Genomic DNA, 9773 nt, shown 5'->3' on the forward strand with positions numbered 1-9773 from the left:
TGAGATTGTCTTTCCTCTTGGCATGTCTGACCTGAATGGGTTTACTTTGATGGGCCTAAACTGACCTGGTTTTATCTCTGTTTTATCTAGTGACGCCCAATTTCTTCCCTAAAGATCTCTCATTACATTGGTCCATTTCATAACTCGATTTGGCCCACCTGATTGTGTTTACCTGCTCGATTTAAGCAATGCAGCTCAGGGTTCACAAACTTTTACACATTCAAAATTTGGCAAATCATTTGTTTATTTGTTTAAACAATGGATTTCTGGAAAATAAAAATTTGGAATTGATAAACAGACAGCTGATATTTCATATAAAAAATACTGGTATTGATAAAAATTATTTAATAATGGTTGAACTCAATACAATTCCAAACAGCTCAAGGGGTTCACATACTTTCAGGCAGCACTGTAGACCTTGCCGCATTAGAAAGTTTAAACTGTTGATGTTTGCTCCTGTCCGACCTCATCATACACTGTGTCGACCTGCAGGAAGAGAAGAGCGGTTTGGTTTTTATAAATATCAGTTGGTGTCACAAACATCCTTATGTTCCCACAGCCCTATAGTCCTGAAATGTGCGATTAGATTCAGGCATCACAGCTGGGTGGTTAGGGTTACTTTACACACACACACACACACACACACACACACACACACACACACACACACACACACACACACACACACACACACACACACACACACACACACACACACACACACACACACACACACACACACACACACACAGGGTTAGGGGAAGGGGACAGGGAGAGGTTAGAATAGGAATGAGACTGACACACAGACAGACAGACAGACAGACTATTCTCTATTATATAGTTAGATTACTTAGAAATATAGGACCATCGGGCTGTGGGAACACAGACTCACTCCCTCACAATCACTACTGATGCTGAGATGTTACTGAGACACACTCACCCCCGGGACGTTCACATAGTCACTGTCCACACCAGGTTCTGAAAAACATGCAGTTCAGAAGATTAGGGCCAGAGAGAGACACACACACTTTGAGATCAAAAAGTTCTGTTATTGTTGATTCTAGAGCCCCCTTTGGACAAAAGCAGTAGTGCTTTTACAAAACCAGTGCCTAATGTCCTAAAGATCTTTGCTAGCATGTGCCGGTGGTATGTGCATTTGTTTAGGAAGCGAGTGAAAGAGAGACAGCAGGATGCATGGCCATGAGGTGATGTATTTATTATGTAACTATGTCAGATTAATAATGCTGATATGACGATGGTGAAGCAAAGTAATCTTTGATAGTGTGTGTGTTTCCTGAAGCTTCACCTTCAGCTGCCCTGTTCCTCTTCCTGAAGAATATCAGCAAAGCCACCGCTGAGGACATGATGATCAAGGCGACCAGAGTCAGACGCACATACAGCGGGAAACCTGTGTTTGTTTGAAAAAAAAAATATATAGTATATATCAGTTTTGGGAATCTTTCACATGTATTACACAGACCTGCAAACTCATAGGAGGTGAAAAAGGTGACAAACACCCGTCCCTTCTAGGGGGGTCGGGTGTTTTTCGCTGTCCAAACGATTGGCTATTGTTAAATATCATTCACACAACCAGAGTTCTCCACTATTGCCTCCAATGTCCAGCTGGGTGAAAATAATAGCCAGCTGAGATCCTGACCCTCCTAGGGGGGTCCGGGGGTATGCCCCCCCGGGAGATTTTTTTTTAACTTTTTAAAGTGAAATGCATGATTCTGGTGCACTTTGAGAGGGAAATTAAGAGGCTAAATCTGAGGAATTTTGTGTGAACAAATAATTTGGAGACACTGGGTCGGATGAATTAGAAGCTTCTTGGATTTTCCATTAAAATGTTCATTTAAAATAAAATATTATGCAGGGTCCTCTGGGTTGGGCTTGGTGCTCTTTTTCTTTTATGCGACATATTTCTCTGTAATATAATGAATACATTTAAATGCAGTGAGAGGAATGAAGCAGAAGAACTCTGTTGTCCAGCTATCTTTTTTTCCACAGACGAGGCTGAAATAGGTTATACAGTGCATGGGCATCTGAGCCCCATTTCCAAATGTTTTTAAATAAACTCAATACACACTGGACGTGAACGTGACATGATCAGTTAAACTTGGATTACCTCCCAGATGAACTGATTAAATTATTGGGCTATTAACTAGGCTATCTAGATCAAAACATTGTATTCATTTTTTTGTATGATATAATAATATGATGTTAATATCAAACACACAAACTAAAAAATAAAAATAAAAATAAATTGGGGGGGGGGGGGGGGGGCCTGTCGGTCGGCTCTGATTGTGAGCGCATTGCAGACACTGCGCTCATTAAACTGTCAGCTTCAAGACTCCTGTGTGGGTCAACAGTGCAGTGCAAACTATGCAGCATAAAGTTACAACATTCGTCTACGACCGTGATGTTAAATCACCTTCACACAAAGTCTCCGCCCCAGCAAAGCAGCGAGTCGATCGCTGTGACGGTGAAAATCACCGGGACCCGGGAGACCCAGTGAGCGAGTGAGACGCCGCTCAGAAAAAACTCTGTGGTTTGATGGATGAAATCAGTCGGGGATATCCTGCCCGTTAACTTTGTCTACGGGAACGGCTTCCGCGATCTTTTTCTATGTCTCGAGTCTAACAGAGAGCCATGTCGGCAAACTGACAGCGCGACTAAATAAAGGGACTGTAGTGAGCTGCGTCCCTCCGTATAGTTTCCGTTTCAGTAGGCTGTTACATTAACCTCTGAAGCATTGACAGTGTTTAATCAAAGCCTCTAATTTTTTATTATCAAAAGGGCTTTGATTGAGACTTTTAGCCAATTCTAAAGTCTGAACACACAGCGGCAGCAGTGATGCTTGTGCCCGATCTTAACGCTGATTGGACAATACTCATGACGTCTACCAAAGATGTTTTATTGCCAAGATAACTATATTCCCTTGTCTCACACTACGGTAACTCGCCCACACAGTCCAGTCTGGGAAGCGCTGGCTGACTTCTCTGGCAGCTGCCGCTACCCCCCCCCCCTCCCAAAAACAAAAACTCTTCGGATCTATACGATTCACGTGGGTCATATATTTTGATTCTAAACGGCGATTTTCGCCGAAAAGCGACGTGTTTGCAGGTATGATTACAGGGGGCAGTAACATTACTCTATAGTTTGGTTCAATTAAGTAGGAGACCTGTGGAAAACTGAAGTTATAAACTGTTAAAATATATGTAAATGTACCTGGACCTGTAGGTGGTGGCGGTTGATCCTGCTTGTTCGTGTCAGAGGAGGTTGATGGAGGTGTGGAGCTGGAACTCTGTGGTGTCTTTGTTGATGTAGAGGCTGGTGGGACTGATGTAGGAAGAGGTTGAGTAGTCTGGCTTGGTGTTGGTTTGACTGGAGCTGAGAAACATGATCAGTGGTACAAGCCGATGGATCAATGTGTCAGTGTCAATACATATTCAAATCAACTTTAGCGTATCAGTCGTGTGAATTTATCAGATATTTTACACATGATCTGTTGGTTTTTAAGAAGCATTAGGCTAAAAACATTTTGAGGTATTTGTGAACAAACTCACCGTTTTCAACTCTGATCTCAAAGTCCTCGTATGAATCTAGAACCGACAGTCTGTCCAAACCACACGTGTACCGTCCTGAATCAGACTTAGTCAGGTTTGTGATGCTCACGTACAGAGTATAAGAAAAAAATAGATCTCCTTTAAATTCAATACTGTATCTGCCACTTTGAGCTTTGTCCTCATTTGTGTCAATGAGAATGCCGTTTCCTTCACAGTCGCCTTTACAGAAGAGCCTCCTTCTTCCAAAGTAAGAGAAGGAACATGGAACTCTAATGGTTTCTCCTTCAGTCCTTGTAAAGACGGCGCCTTCTGCATTGATGAGACCAGTGTTTCCGTCTCCCAGCGCTGTTGAAAAGATGAAGAATCAATAGTTACCGTCTTCCTGATATGTTTCACATGTACAGAGTCATACTAAGAACTGTCCAGTTCAACTAGTCTGTGAATATTTACTTGATGGGTAAAATTGCTAGTGACAGCTTACCCCAACTCTCCCCCAGTGAAATTAAACTTATTCTGGGTAAACTTGTCTAAAAAAATACATTTTAACAGGGCGCTCCGGTGGCGTAGTGGATAGAGCGTGTACCATATTGGCTCTGGCCTTCGTTGCAGTGGTCGCGGGTTCAAGTCTGACCTGTTGAGCTTAACTGCAGGTCATCCCCCTCTCTCTCTCTCTCTCTCTCTCTCTCTCTGTCTCCCCATTTCAACTCTGTACTATCTAATAAAGCTTGTCATTACATCATTTCCTTTAAGGAGCTACAAACTACTGTAAAGTGAGTAGTTTAGTAGTAGTTAGTTCATAGCAGAACTTCATGTTTAACCACAGAAACCGACATGTGGAACAAACTGGAGTGAGATGTGGTGAAACAAAAGACAAGTTCGGCCACGATAAACTGAGACACTGTTTCCCATCGGCTGAAAGTTTAACTATAAAGCCCCTGTGAACCTGTTCTAAAACAGTTAATATAAATATACAGTAGGATTTCAAAGTTACTTAATAAGCTTTTACAAATATCTGTTTGAAAAATGCTTTTTTTACTGTCCAGACCGTTTGACTCCCAAATTACATAGTTAGAAAGATTGTCGATTTGATTTTGCAAGGGCTTTAAAGGACAAAAAGTGACTTAATTAGACAATATATCGATAGAAATATTAAATTTAGAGAAGGCTACTCACTGAGGACGAAGAAACAGATCAAAGTGTGTCTGACGTTCATGTTTCACGCTGACTCTTTCTCAGTAACTGACAAACCAGGAACTTGTCACTTCCCTTTATGATGTGGTCCCTCCTTCAAACACCACACACTGAACTCTCCTCCCCTGCGTGTGTGTGTGCGTGCGTGCATGCGTGCGTGTCTGTGTGTCTGTGTGTGTGTGTGTGCGCTTGTGTGTGCTTGTGCGTGTTTGTGTGTGTGTGTGTGCTTGTGTGTGCTTGTGCGTGCTTGTGCGTGTTTGTGTGTGTGTGTGTGTGTGCGTGTGCGTGTGTGTGTGTGTAATAAAAACTAACTGATTCCTGCAGAAATGTTATCCTAATACTACCGTTAATACTAGATGTATGTGGCCATTTCATTACCTGCTTAGTGTTTGGATGATTTTCCATTATTGACTGAATTGAAAATACAAATATGTTGTGGTCAAAATCTAAGCTGTGTTGCAAAATAAAGTTGAAGGCCAAATATCTATAAAGCCTCTGTAAACCCTAAAGCTAAAAAATCCTTCTATGTAATTTGGGGAGTTAGTTTCATGTTTGTCATTTAAGTTTGATAAACTTTACGGAAATTGGGTTATGCTCTGGAGAATATATATATTATATCATATATATAATAATATATGCCAATAACCAGCTACGCTTCCTTCATTTTTAAGTTGATGATGAAATGTATAAGACATTAAAAGCAGCAGGACACCAGAGTGGTAAATATAAGTCTCTTAACCAGAGCGCACACGGCACACGATCGTCCTAAGTCGTGGTCTCTACATTAGAGATTTGTGATGTTGACTCTATGCAGCTTTTCACCCTCCTCCTTGTGTTAACCTGTGACGTGCCACCGCCTTCACTTCACCCTCAAACCTGTTGTGTTTATTTTGTGTTTTGTATCGAACAATTATTATTATTATTTAATTTTATTATTCTCTGTGCACTGTGTCGGGATGTAAAGGGAAATATATACGTGTTTGTCGTACTGTTTCTTATTGTTTATACATTTTATGTTAAATTAATTTTTTTTTTTTATTGTGTTTTTGTGCTTTGCATCGAGGCATCACGGGGAGTTAAAGGTGGAGTTAGCAATTCTGTAGAATGCTGGTTGTCGAAATCACTTTGTCATAATCAGTGAATATCTCCTCATGACAAAAAATTAAATGTTAATACACCACCTAGCCTCAGTAAACGGCTGTGTAAACAAAGGCTATACAAACAAACAAGGCCCATAATAGCTAGCAACAATCCCGTTGTGTATAACTATTTTTAGCAGGTTTTCAGAGCATACACAGAGTACGGACAGGTAGCAAATCATGAGGAGATATTCACTGATTTTGACAAAGTGATTTTGACAACAAGCGTTCTCCAGAATCACTGACTCCACCTTTAAATCGGTGGAAATATAATTTATGTTGTTTTGGGTTTTTGGCTGTCGTTGCCTTTGTGTCCACAGCACATGTAGAGAAACACACCGAAAACAAAAAGCACTTGTGAAAAGAATTGTTGATATTTTTTTGTATACCCTTAAGTTTACGAACTCGCTGGAGAGATTGTGAACGATCTAAACGGAACAGTGTGATGTCACACGCAAAATCAGAGGATGTGATTGGCTGAAAATATTTATTGGAATGTTTTGTAAAAGGTAAAGACCATATACTGTTTAAACTGCCAACGTTTCAACTCATGTCAAGTTTATTTTCATTAAAAATATTTAAATCACTGGTTCTCTTCTCGTTCATTCTTTCATCAGTTGTTTTGTTTCACTTTAAATTTAAGAACTGTTGTAGAATGGTTTCAATCAATGTATAGATATAATACATACATCATTTTCAAATGTACAAAAGATATATATTTTCAAAGTACAGAAATTAGGAAGGAAAATGTAAATCTCACAGATTAATCGGCTTGTTTTTTGTTATTTTTTTCTTAATGGAAAAATTGGATTTTATACTTTTCTATGGGGGAGAATGAGGGAAGGACTTGATGAACCCAGGCTTCTTTCAAACACCTATTCGAGCAGGTCTAGAGTTTATTGTGTTGAAATTGACTTTTAATTTTTTTAATAATTTTTTTTTAACCATTCCAAATAAATATTTCATACATTTTTCGTAAACGTTTGTTACAATACAATTTTATCTTTATTATATATATATATATATATATATATATATATATATATATTAATATATATATATATATATATATATATATATATTAATATAATAAACACTTTAAGAACATTTTCATGATTATACTTACACATGTTTACTTGCAACGTTTACCTGTAACAGAGTATTTTTTACAGTGTGGTGCTAGAACTTTTACTTAAAGGTGGAGTCAGTGATTCTGTAGAAAGCCAAATGGGCATGTTGCTAGCTACGATGGGCAGCCATTTGATTGCATACCCCCTTTGTTTACATACCCGTTTACAGAGCCTAGGTTGTGTATTAACACCAGATTTTTTTCCAGCGCACAAACAGTACGGACAGGTAGCGGATCAGTAGGAGATATTCACTGATTTTGCGCCAAAAAGTTATTTTGACAACAAGCGTTCTCCAGAATCACTGACTCCACCTTTAAATAAAGGATCTTAATACTTACGCCACTATTTTCATTTGGTATTAATGCTTGAGATAAATCATTTAACAGAATTCACCATCCAAACAAACAAACTATAGTTTTAAGAAAAATACAGAAATATACTGCAAAAACTAAATATGTACATTTGTGTAGATGCAATAAACACAAAGGAATGTTTCATATTCACTCTTAACATTCAAAGCTGTTTGGTGACACACAATGTTAAATCACACTATAAAACCAATTTTAAAATCAGTCACAATTCACAAATAAGAATTATTGTTGATTTTTGCTAGATTAACCATTTACTGTTAATTTTACCAATGAAAATTCTGTGTGAACCCCGAACTTCAACCCAAATATAAGCAATAACTTGCAAATGTATGAATTTACCTCAGAATCTCTGAAAGTATTCTATTTTTTTCTCTGCAAGAAATGTTTTATGGTAAAATTATCCCAACTTTATTATCAAAATTCTTTATTTTTTTCTGTCAATATTACCCCCTCCCATGGTTCCCTAAGAAAATATCTCACTCACTACATTGCTTGTGTGTTAAAGCTATAGTGTGTACATTTTACACATCAATGAATAACATTTGCATTCAAGCCATCACCAGATGAGTTGACAAAGTTGATAAAGGCTATCAGCTCCACAAAACTCTCTCTGTATTTCTCAGTATGGCAGCGTTTACAAACTGGTGTCCCCCCCCTGACACTGGTGCAGGAGCTCAAGAAGAGCCCAAGAAATGTTTCAGTTGTTGATTCTACAGCTAAGAAAAAACCTGGACGTACAGAAGAAGGTATAAAATCCATGCACAATTATCGAAAGGCTTACCTCATGTAGATGTGCAGACAGTGTTGTTCTAACTACTTAGAATTCCTCAAGGGGGCGACAGAAGTTACGCAGTATAGCTTTAAGAGTCTATAAAGCCACTCAAAATATACAAATATTAACATTTCTCTTAGCTCATCCTTTTCAAACAACCAAAGTTTTTACCGAAGTATTTTTAGCTTTTTGCCTCAATCTCCAGCTCACAAAAAGGCGACAGAAACCGTTCCTGTAACTGTGCGTGCATTTCTTTAAATACAAATAGGCCTAGGTCGATCATTCAGGTTAGCATAGCTCAAACACTGGTAGTCAACGGGAGCAGGTCAAAAGATAAACTTTACAACGTCATTAAACGCTCCTGTGTGCTTACTGGGACTCTGGGGCTCTAAAATGTTGAACTAATCCTTTAATGGAATGTAGATAATAAATCAGGATCAGGTTCCAATAGATATAAACTGAAATTTTAAAGGACAAGTTCACAATCTTGCCTCTATTCGGCCAATTAAGTAATTTAAGGAATTTTACTCAATTAATTCCAAAGATGTGAAGATCTGAACCCAAAGCTAAAATCCCACCACAGTTCTTTCTGTACTGGCTGCAGTGGAAAGTTTAAACTGTAGATGTTTGCTCCTGTCCGACCTCCTCATACACTGTGTCGACCTGCAGGAAGAGAAGAGCGGTTTGGTTTTTATAAATATCAGTTGGTGTCACAAACATCCTTATGTTCCCACAGCCCGATGGTCCTGAAATGTGCGATTAGCTTCAGGCATCACAGCTGGGTGGTTAGGGTTACTTTACACACACACACACACACACACACACACACACACACACACACACACACACACACACACACACACACACACACACACACACACACACACACACACACACACACACACACACACACACACACACACAGGGTTAGGGTAAGGGGACAGGGAGAGGTTAGAATAGGAGTGAGACCGACACACACACACAGACACATACGGATAGACAGAAAGACACAGACAGACAGACATACTATTCTCTATTATATAGTTATACTACTTAGAAATGTAGGACCATCGGGCTGTGGGGACATAGACACGCTCCCTCACTGATGATGCTGAGATGTTACTGAGACACACTCACCCCCGGGACGTTCACATAGTCACTGTCCACACGAGGTTCTGAAAAACATGCAGTTCAGAAGATTAGGGCCACAGACACATACACACTTTAAGATCAAACCGTTCTACGAGGATCTTTCATTTTTTGTTGATTCTAGCGACCCCTTTGTTGTCACGTCACCAATGCCCGCTGTCCTAAAGATCCTTGCTAGCACGTGGATTTGTTTAGGAAGAGAGTGAAAGAGAGACAGCAGGATGCATGGCCACCATGAGGTGACGTATTTCAGTGATTATTGAGAAGTGGGACAAAACAGGGTGCAATGTTGAAAAAATACAAACCCTATGTTTAGGCAAATTAAATTACATGTATGTTTTCAACATATACTAAGCTTTTGAGCTACACTTTGATACAACCTCCCAGCTTTTATCCTTTTTACCTTGCCATTCCTTATTTTGTGTCAACACCGTCAGACACCAAACACAAATTAA

At 39.2% G+C, this 9773-nt stretch overlaps 1 protein-coding gene across 1 annotated transcript; it reads right to left on the minus strand.

Annotated features, from left to right (window-relative positions):
- Positions 1 to 336: 336 nt before the first annotated feature.
- LOC307253551 (uncharacterized protein) lies at positions 337 to 3749 on the minus strand (the record flags this gene model as incomplete). Its single annotated transcript, XM_080031658.1, has 6 exons — positions 337 to 486; positions 941 to 978; positions 1307 to 1408; positions 3235 to 3390; positions 3567 to 3651; positions 3720 to 3749. The coding sequence occupies 6 exons, from the start codon at positions 3747 to 3749 to the stop codon at positions 436 to 438; spliced, it is 462 nt and encodes a 153-aa protein (XP_079887784.1). The 3' UTR covers positions 337 to 435.
- Positions 3750 to 9773: the final 6024 nt, after the last annotated feature.

This window comes from Ammodytes marinus (genome assembly GCF_949987685.1).
Source record: "Ammodytes marinus genome assembly, chromosome: 7".
Taxonomy (NCBI): domain Eukaryota; kingdom Metazoa; phylum Chordata; class Actinopteri; order Uranoscopiformes; family Ammodytidae; genus Ammodytes; species Ammodytes marinus.